General features: G+C 46.1%; 1 protein-coding gene across 2 annotated transcripts in view; it reads left to right on the plus strand.

Moving 5' to 3' along the window:
* Nucleotides 1-14,708, plus strand: part of LOC144817743 (uncharacterized) — a 322,716-nt gene that overhangs the window by 196,268 nt on the left and 111,740 nt on the right. For both annotated transcript variants that reach the window (XM_078674523.1, XM_078674522.1), the window contains exon 5: nt 7,573-7,610. In XM_078674523.1, the coding sequence (XP_078530649.1) occupies nt 7,573-7,610 (38 nt within the window). The remainder of the gene's footprint in view (nt 1-7,572; nt 7,611-14,708) is intronic.

Below are 14,708 nucleotides of genomic sequence, written 5' to 3' on the forward strand. Positions count from 1 at the left end.
CTCTCAAATATTTAATACTTTTTTTATTAATTATTATGTGTACTTTGTAATGTGAAATATGAAATGCTTTTATGATTTTTAATATATGAGAAAATCGAATAAAGCTTTTGAAATTTGATCTTTGACGGATAACATACCTTTATGAGAAGCTTATATAAATAACTAAAATGAGATATTCGAGATCACCATTACCCTGGTTGGTCCAACTTCATGCCCTGAGGAAGCCCTATATAAGGGCCAAACGCGTTGGCTGTCTGATTTGATCATCTTGAATCAAGAATATTTCAAGGATACATTAAAATAAATCTTTCTTGGCATTAACGAAGGACACTGTTATTTCCTTAGTTTTGTGGAGCATTTTGAAATATACGTGCTTTGTTGCCTCTCTATTTGCTTGTTTTTGGGATTTAATGTTTATGGTCCTGTGGCAGTGGACTAAAGAGGTGGGCAACTACAATTTGAGTGATTCAGTAAGATTTTTGTGTATAGCAAGATAGTGCAACGTCTGTTTTCCATACTGCCGATTGCTCTTTTTTCACCCAATTTAGTCATGGGAAGGGAAGGCCAGTTGTTTCTTCGACGTTTGGCTCCTAAGCAGGACAGTGGTGAGGCCTGTCAGAGGCCTACTCAGCCTGGCACCCAAGGCAGTTATTAAAGTTATGCCTTCAAACTCTGCTTGACCCATTTGGCTCCATTAGTGTGAAAAGCACACTGTGGTTCAAAAACAACTGTGTTTGCACCCGATATTGCACACTCTTGATTTCCGTTCGTTCTCAAATAATTCTGCTTAAAGTTGTTAAGTTCTATTTATGACACAGACCTGTGGCATCAAAGCAGTGTTGGTCGTACAGGTTGCCTCCCATATGTTTCCATCACAGAGTGTACATTGTCTTGAGGTGATGAGTTTGGGTGCTGCAAGACTAAAATTGAACGTTAAATAAAAATGTCTTGTTCCTCTCTCCCCATCCAAACCCCGCCCCATTGCCAGTTCTTCAGGCTTACTCCGAAGTCCTCAAGCTGTGTACAACCAATGACCAATTCACACACACTAACAGCAGATCAGTTCAAAGAGGGGGGATGCAGTTACACTGTGGGTTACCTTTACTGGGGACAGGGTGTGGCCTAACGGCCAGCCCTGGCCACATTGTCATTCGTGATTTTGTACTAAAACAATCCTGTTCAAAGAGGAACAGTGAAGCTGCAGGCAGACCGTGCCTCTAGAGAGTGTAAAGCACTCTACCTGGCATACCTTGCAGCAGTGCTCTTTTGGTGCCCCAATCCTCTCACATTTAATGTAAACAGTGACAAGCTCTGTGATGCTGCTGAGAGGGGGAAACAGCGCAGAAACATCCTACAAGATCCTCCTTCATGACAGCCATGCACTGCCTACAAACGGGACAGGAATGCACAGCCGCAGTATAACGAATACCGAAAAAAGAATGGGGTCACTGCACAGCCTCCTCCTGTTCGCTCTTATCCTACGTCTTCTGAAAGAGTGACATACTGTTTGTGGCTGTAAGTCACACACACATTAAACTGATTAAAATATCGGCAAACTCTGCTGCTTCTGTCCGCAACCAAATTTGTTCCGTTAAAAATAATGCAGATGAATTAATGTTTCGTTGCAGCCCTGAGTGAACAGCGCTGGAAGCATGCTATCACTGTGTCTGGGGTGGGCAGCGCTCCTCAGTCTACACCATGATTCTAAAGCCTCCCCTAATAGCTGCGGTGCCCCCAATCCTTCTGTGTACTGCCCAGAACCTACCAGCTGCACCAAAACTCCTTTGTATGACCAACGGCGGCACTCCTGCCAAAACAACGGATTGCAGGAGAAACTGTCTGACGTTTTTCAGTAACTCCATCTCCTGCACCCATGCGTGCCACCCCCTCTGTCTGTGCTTCATCCTCAACTCATACAACATAAAACCAGCGTCAAGGCACTCATGGATTGGAGATAAGTACTCCACACCACACTCTTGTATACTGCTCCCTCACGCCAAAGACACAAAGCACACCACACAAACAGACCACATTCAGGCAAAGGCAACACCACACACAAATACAGAATCCATTAAGACTTACATGACAACAAAAACACAGATCACCAGTGCACACGTTGCAGCAACAAAAGCACGTATAGCAGAGGCAGGCGTGCACTCTACAACACACATGTTCCTACACATATATAACGCAGAAACATGCATTTCTCAGAACCCAACCACACACACAAAACTCATAAATCACACATTGCCATTTACACGAGTGTACAACGTGAACACTCGGTATACCCGGCACACTAACAGAAAACACCTAAACCCTCCATACAAAACACATCACGCACCACACCATGCACTTACAGTATTTAGCATTCAAACATTGGCAAAGTCAACAGCTTGTCACTCGCACTATAACGGTGAGAGATATTGGCTATACCAATGCTTGTTTTCCAAACGTATAGTGAAGCGTCGCTTCTAACCTTATTGGCTGCAATTGGGTAGCATAGCTTTATACGGGCCGTAATACAACTAGCACGCTAATATGGCAAGAAGTTTATTGGATATTGTTCACACTGAAGTACATCTATTGCTAGTGTCCGGCCCACCCAATACAAACAGTAACTAAATGAACTTCTTCCAGTTCAAGCTTCTGGTACAATGCATGTCTTTACACTGTTTTGCATTCAATAAATACATCAGAGGCACTGTAGAAGAAGCTTTAACTGAAAAAGTTCTTCTAGTTATCCAATTTATTGGGTGGTTAGAGAGAAAGAAGAACAAGCATTGGAAATGCAATAGGTCTCGCATTAGGAAAGTTTGACCTATTGGTCTTATAAATGAATTTTTTTTAATTTATGGGTTGTTTTTGAAAATAGCTAAATTAATAGCTTTGTCATTTACAATGCCAATAGTTATAACTTTCGCAAATGTGACACCTATAGCATTTGTAATGCAACATGTTTTGTATTTACGGGACTTAGATGTATTGATATTACAAATAACAATGGATTTTAATTTTTTTAAATAATTAATACTTAAATAATTAATTTAATTTGTAATGTCAATAGCTTTAAGTTTTGTAAATAACTTTTGTGAAGATTATGTTCAATGTTTTTTATTGTGACGAAAAGCCAAGAACAAAAGTGAAATATTAACATCTTTTTGTGATTTGTAATAAAGCTTGAAAACAGCTTGAAACATTGAAAGAATATATTTGAACCAGTGATGCTGTGGTTGCGCTGAGTGATGCTGTGGTTGCGTTGAGTGATGCTGTGGTTGCGTTGAGTGATGCTGTGGTTGCGCTGAGTGATGCTGTGGTTGCGCTGAGTGATGCTGTGGTTGCGCTGAGTGATGCTGTGGTTGCGCTGAGTGATGCTGTGGTTGCGCTGAGTGATGCAGTGGTTGCGCTGAGTGATGCTGTGGTTGCGCTGAGTGATGCTGTGGTTGCGCTGAGTGATGCTGTGGTTGCGCTGAGTGATGCTGTGGTTGCGCTGAGTGATGCTGTGGTTGCGCTGAGTGTTGCTGTGGTTGCGCTGAGTGTTGCTGTGGTTGAGCTGAGTGTTGCTGTGGTTGCGCTGAGTGATGCTGTTGTTACGCTGAGTGATGCTGTTACGCTGAGTGATGCTGTTGTTACGCTGAGTGATGCTGTTGTTACGCTGAGTGATGCTGTTGTTACGCTGAGTGATGCTGTTGTTACGCTGAGTGATGCTGTTGTTACGCTGAGTGATGCTGTTGTTACGCTGAGTGATGCTGTTGTTACGCTGAGTGATGCTGTTGTTACGCTGAGTGATGCTGTTGTTACGCTGAGTGATGCTGTTGTTACGCTGAGTGATGCTGTTGTTACGCTGAGTGATGCTGTTACGCTGAGTGATGCTGTTGTTACGCTGAGTGATGCTGTTGTTACGCTGAGTGATGCTGTTGTTGCGCTGAGTGATGCTGTTGTTACGCTGAGTGATGCTGTTGTTGCGCTGAGTGATGCTGTGTTTGCGCTGAGTGATGCTGTGGTGGTGCTGAGTGATGCTGTGGTGGTGCTGAGTGATGCTGTGGTGGTGCTGAGTGATGCTGTGGTGGTGCTGAGTGATGCTGTGGTGGTGCTGAGTGATGCTGTGGTGGTGCTGAGTGATGCTGTGGTGGTGCTGAGTGATGCTGTGGTGGTGCTGAGTGATGCTGTGGTGGTGCTGAGTGATGCTTTGGTAGTGTTGAGTGATGCTGTGGTGGTGCTGAGTGGGAGATGGGGAGAGGGAGAAAAAGGAGAGGAGGGAGAGGGTAAAGAGAGGGAGAGAGAGGAGGGGGAGAGAGGAGCGACGTAGACGGGGAGAGAAGAGGAGAGAGAAAGGGAGAGAGGGAGGGTAAGAAGAGAGGGGGAGGGTAAGAAGAGAGGGGGAGGACGAGAGCGAAGGACGGAGGGGAGAGAGGGGAGGGAGAGAGAGGAGAGCAGGCAGAGGGGTAGATGGGGAGAGGGAGAAAAAGGAGAGCAGGGGGAAGGTAAAGAGAGGGAGGGAGAGGGTGAGAGAGGAGTGAGGGAGAGGGAGAGGGAGAGTGAGAGAGTGAGGGGAGGGAGAGAGAGGGAGGACGAGAGGGAAGGAGGGAGAGGAGAGGTATTGGAGTGAGAGGGAGAGAGAGAGGAGAGCAGTGAGAGGGATATTGGAGGAGAGAGTGAGAACTGGGTTCAGCATACCAATTCATGGCAGTCCATTTATAGTTTTGAACGGTCTTAATTGCAAGACAGCAATCAGATTTTAAGGTGCATAGTCTATATGCCTTTGAGTTTCAAAATGTTCGTTTTCTACATGGTATCCCTCCAATGAGGTTAAGTATGAGGTTACAGGAAGAAATCACAGTTGAAAAGAGGGGCAATAAACAAACTAGCCGCAACGTACACATAACTATTGTTTTTGATTCAAGAGAAATTAATACGATTCTATTTAGTTATATGCAGAAGTATATTTTCTACGAAAGTGGATAAAGAAATACTTATGAAGACAATACAGAATTTAGTTACCATGCAAGAAAGCCGTAATTGAATAATACATAACAGAAGCAACATGCAATACTTTCAAGCTCAGTTCTTTGAAAAGCAAACGAAAAGATGATTTAAAAAAAAAATCCACGCCACAGCTTGCTATTGCTCTCACAAATAGGAATGCATTTGCTTGGCTTTACTTCTACCTTCTTTTTTATGCATATCAGACCTGTTGTTGTGTTGGCCCCATTACACCAAAACGCGACAACTTGTCGTCAGAAAATCGTGAGCAAACCACTGCTAAAAGCATGTTACTCCCGAGTGGGTAGCGCGTGTTCACAACATCAAATACATGGTGTTTGGCTCAGGTTTTCACCAATAGTGATGCAACAACCAAAATTACAGCGCAAGACACAGTGAATCTTACCTTCATAAAGTATACGGCAAAGTTGCAGCCCCACGACAAATCACTCGGTACCAGGTAGTGGACGAGTGAGGGCTGGAACCAGGAAGTGAATAAAATGGAAGTCTCTGAAAGCTCATTGGTTGAGGACATACGTAAGACCTGGAGCGTCAACCGCAATTGTGTTAAATCAAAAGAGCGGCAAAAAGTGAGGAAAGACTATATGAGTGGTGAAAGACTCTTTGTCTCATACTGGTCATTAACTAAAACTGGCGATTAGGTGCCAATATGTGTGAATAAAGTCAGAGAAACAAGAGGAAGAGGACGAGAGAGTAAACAAGAAAAGTTTAAAAAAAACAGGAGAAACGGCCTGGCGACCGTGAAACTGAAAGGGGTGGAGAAATGGCGAAGAGGACGAGAGAGTAAACAAGAAAAGTAAAAAAAAAACAGGAGACACAGCCTGGCGGCCGTGAAACTGAAAGGGGTGGAGAAATGGCGAAGAGGACGAGAGAGTAAACAAGAAAAGTTAAAAAAAAAAAAAAACAGGAGACAAGGCCTGGCGGCCGTGAAACTGAAAGGGGAGGAGAAATGGCTGAGTCAGAGTGCAAGCTTTGATGGAGCAGGGGGCGGAGCGGGAAGAGCTGCTGGTGGCACCAAGCTGGGGAACAGATGGGTGGCGATTTGATGCTGTGCACGCGCATTTTAACTCATTGCGCTTGCGCATTGACCTAAAAGCGCATGTGCACTGCATCAAATCGCCACTTTGGTTAAACTCTGGATAAGCCCCTATATCTCTCGCCAGCTCGAATGCGCAAGCCCATCGGCAGGCGAGACCTAAAAACTGCCTGTCCAGAGAGAGTTTTTAAATAGTTGTTAGTTTCAAGACATAGCTCTTTAAGTCATAAAGCCGGTGCCTCCTGCTTTAGTCATTTTCACTTTTTGAAACAGCAGCACTCAAGTTTTCTATAAAGACATGTTAGGTTTCGATCAATTGAGGTAATGCCCACGCAATGTCCCATGGGACATAAACAATAACATAAAGTTTATTCTTGACTCAATAGACAGTGTAAGCTTTTCAGGATCAAAGACCAATGAAACCGGAAGGCTTATCGGTACCTACCCCTGCAAGTACATGCTTCAGAACTTGCAACCTGAGAAGTTAGTGTTTAGTTGCAAAAGCCAGTGGAAAAACACAAGAGTCTCTTTGTGCACCTCTGATAGCTCTTGTGAACACAACATTGTGCTCTTCATGCACAAGCGATCTAATCCGCCACAGCTGTACCGCATGATAGTTCATATTGTGGTGTTAACATGATGATCCATACATGCATGAGTAGTATAACAATATGTGGGAAAGGCTTTTCTCCTACCGATGTCGGAGTCCATCACCAACAATAATTCTGTATTTGCTTCATTTAGAATATGTGTGCTATTTGACATCAGTAAATGAACATCCGAACAAAATCTGCATACATAATTAATCTTTTAAAAAATCATGGGAACGTTACATTCTGAATGATGATAACGTTGTTATTGAAAATCACATTAAGACGATGAAAGCTCAGATTATGCACAGGTTGACTATAGGTGTTCAACCGTGATGGTAAACTTTAAATGGCTCGTCTATGACCTCACATGAGCTGAGAAGGATGCGAGGCAAAGAAGCTTACTTGCTTCTAGTCATTACATTGAGGTAGAACACTTGTCATTTTATGTGCTACCGCAGCACCTGCTCAATTCTTTCTCAGAGAAGTTGGTGATAAAGAGTATTGAAAACTGCAGCTACAGCACCAGCAGTGCATGGTACGGTTATCTTCGCCACAAATGGAATGCTGGACACCAGTGTAAGAAAAAGAATGTCTATACCATTGGAATACAACATTCACACAATGAGGTAAAATATTTTAGCTTAGAGTCTGTGTCCAAGTTCTATTTGGACAAACTGAGCACAAAAACCTATAAGATAAAGGTTGCAATATTCTCCACCTACTCACTGCTTGATACCAGTAGAGCACATAGATAGCACGTGATTCTGAAATAGAAGAATTAGCAAACTGATAGTTACAGTAAGTAATAGTTTATTCATTCTGTAGTGACTTCAGTCCTGCGGGCTAGCAAAGTTAGAGTTGCGGGTGTTAGTCATAATTAATACTATGGATATGTGCTCCACCCACACTGTTAGTTAATCACTTGTGCTTCTGTTGTTGCAGGGTGGCGGTTTTGCGGGAGGTGATGCTACGGCGAAAGAGTAAGTATGCAAGCAAAGCCAACAAAGTTATGATTATGAAAACATTTGAAGCAAAACGTCTGCAAGAATAAGTACAACTAGCACAAGCTATGAATGAGCATTTATTGAAATGTAGGGTTCGATATGACCTCTATAGTTTTGTGTGTGAATTTAGTAAGCCATAGTACTACTTATAATTATGGATCGAAATGTAAATTAACAGTAGTGCACATTGCCTCTTTTTGGCCGAATTATTTCATGCTTGGGTTTATGTCACTGCATACGTCCTAGATTTGCCAGAAAATGCTTCGCATTACTTATGGATCTTTGTGCATCACTGGATTTGTAATCAGTAATTGGCATTACATTCCTTACAGCCCCGTACATTATGAGAGTGACCCGTTGCATTTTTACACCTTTCTCTTTTTTTGTTTGTTTAGCCTTTTTTATTCAGTTTATAGAATGTGACGCATATCCTTATCTTGCCTCTTATTCAAGTATAGCCTCCATGCGTTTGCTGATATATTCTCCAGTAATATGCAAGCACTACTTATGAGGATGGAAACAGGGACGCCCCAGTATGAAGTAGCTTGGTCTGGGAATAGGACTGGAACTTTGACTAATTACGATCGCCTTTTTAGGTCTCGCCTAGCGATGCAGCGCATGCGCTGCCCGCCTTGGCGAGATCTATTGTTGTCGACTTGGTTGCCGAAGTTGGACAGGCATGTGCACGCTCACAGCGTGTCTTCTCTGGTAATCTCAGCTTGAGCCCGGACAGCCGATGTGCACGCTCACGGCATGGCTCGTTTTCACTTTCCCTCCCTGCGGCCTTTCAGCACAAGATGAGCGTGCGTTTGCTGTGCGGGCACGGCGCATCGGCGTGCTGTCACTTTCTTTACGGCATTTCAGCAGCGGGTGTAGGTCTGGCGGGCTCGTTTCCGGTCTGCCCCTGAAACAAGCCACCACCGCTCAAGTGAAGATGGCGGACGAGTAGGTGGAGCGTCCGCAGAGGAACGGGGAGGGCCTGCTGGTGCCCAAGGGGGGAGTGGGTGGCGGGGTCCCTTGCGTAGTCCGCATCCTAAAGTCGGACTCAGGTTACGGCTTAAATGTGCACGGGCAGCTGAGCGAGGGCCGCCAGCTGCGGAGCATTGGAGGAGAGCTGTACATGCTGCTCCAGCACGTTAGTGCGTTTCTGCCAGGGGGTGCTGCCGACAGCACCGGTGTCCGATAAGGGGACTAGATCCTGGAGGGGTAAGTACCGGAGAGACCACAGGTCTCATTTCTTTCGCTTCCTGTGCTTTTGATGAATTTACACTACTTCAGGTTGTTAGGCCACGGCTGGGAGTTGTTGAACTATCTGTGGCATAATAAAATGTTTTGCTTTTTTGTAGTTTAGCTGATTTGGTTAACCACTGTAGGAACTTTGTGTGTTTGACTTGGGGATGGAGAGGGCAGTGTCCAATCATTCGTCGTTGCAGTGGAGTGATTTAGGTTGGTTACCAGGATGTTCCCAGCCGGACAGTATGGAAGGCAGTAGTCTTAAGGCCTGGTAATATCTATAAGCAGCATTGAAAGCACTCTGTAAATAGTAATATAATACTGTATTCTATTTAGCACTGAAGGTGTGCGTGCCTGCGAATGAGTTAGTGGTAGATCTGTTAGGTTTAAGTCAGTAGAAAGTAGGTGAAGGTGTGATCTACCCAAGAGAAGGTATAGATGTGTAGTAAGCATTGAGATCGGTCACCCTTGCCGAATAAAGGTCAAAAGGGTCCCCTAATATTGTGTGTAGGATTGAGAATTAATGTCTATCCCAGACAAGTCATTGAACTCTATAGAAAAAGTGCTTGTATACATTGGACAACATTGCTGCACAGTTTAACAATTTCAAGGATTAATAGATTCTCGTGGTTAAGAGATTGAATTGAATTTCATGAGTATTTAGAGGGGGGCAGCTTTGGAGTAAGTGTGCCCATGTGGGTGGTAGCACAAAATAATGGTGGTACCGTGGTTGCGTATAAGAAAATTCTCGGGAAGGCTATGGGACATGGAAGCCACAAGTAGCAAGGGCTTCCCTTTGCTAATGTGGGCTGAGGGACTACACAATCTTCAGAGACATGCACTTGGGCGTTATGTTTGGTAACTAATTAAAACAAGCATTTGCAATGCAATAGGTCTCACATTGTAAAAGACAATGCCTTTTTTTAATAAATAAAAGGCATTGTCATTTACAATTCCAATAGCTTAAACACGCGTAAATGCAAGACATATTGTATTGCAAATGCTCGTTGTAAGATAGTCATTAATGAAGGATTCAAACACCAGAAAGTTTATACGCAAATATCTTTTTTTATTGGAGATCTGGATCCATGAAAGAAAACAATTCCCTTTTACAAATGAACTCATCCCCCAGCTCCTTTTCTTTTAAATCTCTATTTTCTAGCCATATTCTGATTCCAAATTGTACACATGTGCTTCTCTTCCAGGGATCCTCATCAAAGTCATAAGCATTAGAATATTCCCGCCCATGCGCGGGACCCCGGAAACACTATATTATATGTGCCCCACATATATATATACTCATATATATATATATATACATTACTCCAACCTTCTCCTCACAGGAAAAGAAATGAGCCGCACATCCACAGTAAGTCAGATTATTTATTGATTTTAAGGCAAGTCCTGACGCGTTTCGGTCAACTTTGACCTTTCTCAAAGGCACGCCTCTCTGCATCCACCACAGACACGATTGCCATTTTTAGTAACTTTGGGCCCCTAGTGGCCGCCCTGATGGGACATTGTTCTGAGGCATGCTGGTCCTTGTGGTTTAGAGTTAATTCAGACCCTCCAATGGGTGATGCATTCCGTTGTTAGAAGATGAAAACATTTTCTGCTCACTGCTGCTTCCTCGCATACCCATTTTCAAGGTTGCATGAAGACCATACCGAGGCCAGTCTTCGGTGGCGCGCTGCTGAACCCTTCTCGTTTCACATGACCACACACAACATATATATATATATATATATATAAAAACAAGCAATTGCAGCCAAATACACAATAGAACTGGATTATGCTGTAAAGAATTTCCACCATATATGAAACATATGCATTAGAAACATGAAAAACAACACTAAAGAGTGTTTTGAAACTGTTTTAATGGTGAAAAAAACAGTAGAAATTCTTATTATATCCTGAAAGCATAGAAAGCTCCCAGGCTGCATTGCAAACACATAGTCTGAAAAGACTGAAAAGCTAACCTGTAGCTGCATGCTACAAAAAACTGACACCGGGCCTTTAAGGCACTCATGACCCCCAGTATCCCATCATGCCTCAGGGGTGACAGTTGGGTCAGTTGTTCTTTCCGGCTCCTTCAGGAAGGATCCTGGTTACACTGCTCCACTCGTTTTCTGTTTCTGACAGAAAATTCTCTCAGTTTTCTACTTTTTTAACCTTACTTCGACATTTTTCAACTAGTCAAGTAGGTTTTTCCTTGTTGTTTGGCATTTTCATCTTGATATGCCGTCCCTTTTTGACAAGTACCCTTCTTGTGGCAAGAAAGCTAAGACAGACAACCATGAGGTATGCATCCTTTGCCTACCTGAAGACCATGACCCAAGGACCTGCCCTCACTGTGAGTCCCTGTCATCAAGAACTTTAAAAGACAGGGAGAGAATTCGAGTCTATGGCCTAGCCCATAGGTCTTCTAGAGGGAGGTCCCCAGTCAAGAAGAGCTCCAAGAGGTCCAGAGAACCTTCAACGGGCGAGTCTTCTCGTCTTGCAGCTTCAGCGTCGGGCTCAGCGCTGAGAAAGGAGCAACCGGTGGGTCATTCTTCGAAAAAACAACGTTTATCACCGTCGACGGCAGGCTCGCCGTCAAGAAGATCAGGTATGTCGTCGTCGAGATGTCAAGACCCTCCGCCATCGTCAACTCGGCGACGATCGGCGTCGAGAGATAAGACCCCTCCGCCGTCGTCAACCGGGCGACGATTGGCGTCGAGGGGTGTCACACCTCCGCCGTCGTCAACCAGGCGACGACCGACGTCGAGGGGTAAAGAGCCTCGGCCTTCGTCGTCGTCACGACATTCAGCGTCGAGAGCTGGCTCACCTCCGTCGTCGCAGATTAAGCGGCCGACGTCGAGAGCCTCAAGTCCTCCGCCGTCGACATCCAGGCGTCGATCGGCGTCGAGGAGGAGATCTTTGACGACGTTCGGCGTCGAGGGCGACTAATACCCCTCCGCGGACGTCACGTAGACATTCGATGTCAAGAGAATAAGCTCCGTCGTCGGCCACACAACGCCGCTCGATGTCGAGACCATCATTCCTCACGTCGTCGCCATCGAGGCATAAGAAGTCGAGAGTGTCTGTTCCACCGACGCCACAGAGAGAGTCGGCGTCGAAGGAAAGGACTCCGTCGACGGCGGGCCAGCGCCATACGACGTCGAGCGGTCCTCCTCGCTCGGATTCGAGGCATGCGCCTTCAGAGCATTCGACTTCGAAGCACCATAAACGGTCCAGGTCGCCGTCGAGACACCGTGACTGAGCTAGGTCGACGTCGGGACACTCGGCTACGAGATCCAGGGATGGTTCAGTGATCCTAGTGACTGAATCAGCCTCCCGTCACTCCTCTGGCTCTTCCAAATCCCCGTCTAGAAGTCCTGCCCGCAGACCTCCCACTGATGGTGTGCAGTTGTCTCCTAGATGGAATATGCCTCTGCACAGTTGGCGAGACTCGGGGGCTACAAGAAGGCTGCAGGAATATGTCAGCCCAGTACACAGATCTCCTCTGCAAAGACTGGTCGAGGAAGTAGACAGACGCAGCCCTCCCAGGCGCAGAGAAAGATCGCCAGTGAGACCAGCTGCATCTCGTTCCCCTGCACGAGAAGAGCGTTCAGGGAGGTCTCACAAGAGGAGGCGCAGTCGTTCCCCCTAGATGGGAGGTACCCGCCAGAAGATCTCGTGAAAGGAGAGCTCGAACACCAGCTACTTCATCTACCTCCTCAACCCTCTCTTCCAAACGGGATTACTCCCCCATTTTGGTTGATAGCCCTGTCTCAAGGGTTTCCCCAGTGGACGATATCAATACTTATCATGATGTCCTACAGAGGGGTGCACTGAAATTAAACATCGAGCTGTCTGTGCCACAAGTCTCCACAACAGTGATCTTTAAGACTCTTCACCAAAAGTCGGGGTCTCGTCCAGTGCTACCGTTGGTCCCAGGAATCATGGATCCTGTCAATGATGTGTTCCTGGCTCCAGCATCGGCAAGAGCGGTGCCGGCTCGCATCCAAAAGAAATATAAGGCCGCACCCTCTGACCCGATCTTTGTGAAAGCGAACCCTCCCGCCGACTCAGTAGTCGTGGCGGCGGCACGAAAAACCCACTCAGTCTCTCCCTCTTCCTCAACTCCTCCTGATAAGGACAGCAAGTTGCAAGACTCATGGGGCCGCAAGGTCTGCAGTTCTGCTGCTTGGACGCTGAAGGTTTATAGCGTGGCTGCGCTTTTAAGCAGGTACGATAGAGCCTTATGGGACTCAATGGAGCGCTTTAAATCTAAATTGCTTAAGGAGGACCAACAAGACTTTGAGGAGACCCTGACGGAATGAAGTCTGGTGGCTAACCAGATAATTAGCACTGCTGCAGATGGAGCAATACTGGCGGGACATTCATATGCCCATGGGGCATGTGCCAGACGTTCATCGTGGCTGCGCCTGACAGGCCTCAAGCCCGATGCGCAACAGCGCATTCTGAACCTCCCGTTTACCGGAACATCTCTCTTTGGTCAGCACACGGACGACAAGATGAGTCGTTTCAAGTCCAACAGAGGCAGAGGGGTTCAACAGAGGGTTCAACCCCCTCAGTGGTCCCAAAACAAGACCCAGGGCAAAACCCAGTTTCGCGGTTGTAAAGCCAACCGAGGTAGAGGAGGTCACTAGCAGTCCTCTACCTCGACGAGAGGAGGAAAAAAATGAGCTCTGGCTTCCTCTAGCGCCGTTGTCCACTCCAGTGGGAGGAAGTGTTTCAAAACATCTGACAGAGTGGTACAGCATCACGAACGATCGGTGGGTGCTGAATATACTGCGCAATGGATATGCTCTACGTTCCGTGCGCCTCAACAGGACTTTCCTCCAAAGAAATCTCGTCCGCAACAACTCGATCTGCTCCGAAAAGAGGTGAAGGCTCTTCTGCAAAAACGAGCTATAGAAGAGGTGCCTCCCTCACAAAGGGGAAAAGGAGTCTACTCCAGATACTTTCTTGTCCCCAAAAAGGATCAGGAAAACACGTTCCGGCCTATCCTGGATCTTCGTGTTCTAAACAAGAGCATAGTCGAGGAGAAGTTCCGCATGCTTGCTCTTCACCAAATATGTCCACATCTGCAAGTAGGAGATTGGATGTGTTCGATGGACTTGCAAGATGCCTACTTCCACATTCCAATTGCCATGCGACATCGGAAGTTCTTAAGGTTTCTGGTGGGCAGCAAACACTACCAGTACCGGGTCCTGCCTTTCGGGCTAAAATCAGCGCAAAGAGTCTTCACCAAGTGCATGGCAGTGGTGGCAGCTTTCCTGCACAAAAAAGGACTTTTAGTCTATCCCTACCTAGACGACTGGCTCCTAAAAGGTCCATCTCCTCAACAGGTAGAGAACGACTTCCACCTTTGCCTGCTACAATTGCACAGGCTCGGCCTCCACGTCAACATGGAGAAGTCGGTACAACTGCCAACCCAATCCATTCACTACCTGGGCTCCGTTCTGGATACAAAATTGGGAAAAGCGTATCCTTCGGAGGAGAGACTTTTTTCTATGCAACAAAAGTGCAGAGTTCTACTACAGTCCCAGAATCCAACAGCGCGTCAAGTAGCGTCTCTGCTGGGTTCCATGGCGTCCTGCATCTTCCTGATTCCTCACGCCAGGCTGAGGATGCGACCTTTGCAGCAGGCTCTGGAGGATCAATGGGATCAGTCGACGGGGCTCTGGGAAGACCGGATCTATCTTTCCCAGGTGACGAAGACCTCCATCAAATGGTGGACTCACCCTCGCAACCTTCTGGTGGGAGTGCCTTTTCACCAACCTCTCCCGACACAGTCTATAGTCACAGACGCGTCTCTCCAAGGCTGGGGAG

This window comes from Lissotriton helveticus, chromosome 2_1, assembly GCF_964261635.1.
Source record: "Lissotriton helveticus chromosome 2_1, aLisHel1.1, whole genome shotgun sequence".
NCBI classification, from domain to species: domain Eukaryota; kingdom Metazoa; phylum Chordata; class Amphibia; order Caudata; family Salamandridae; genus Lissotriton; species Lissotriton helveticus.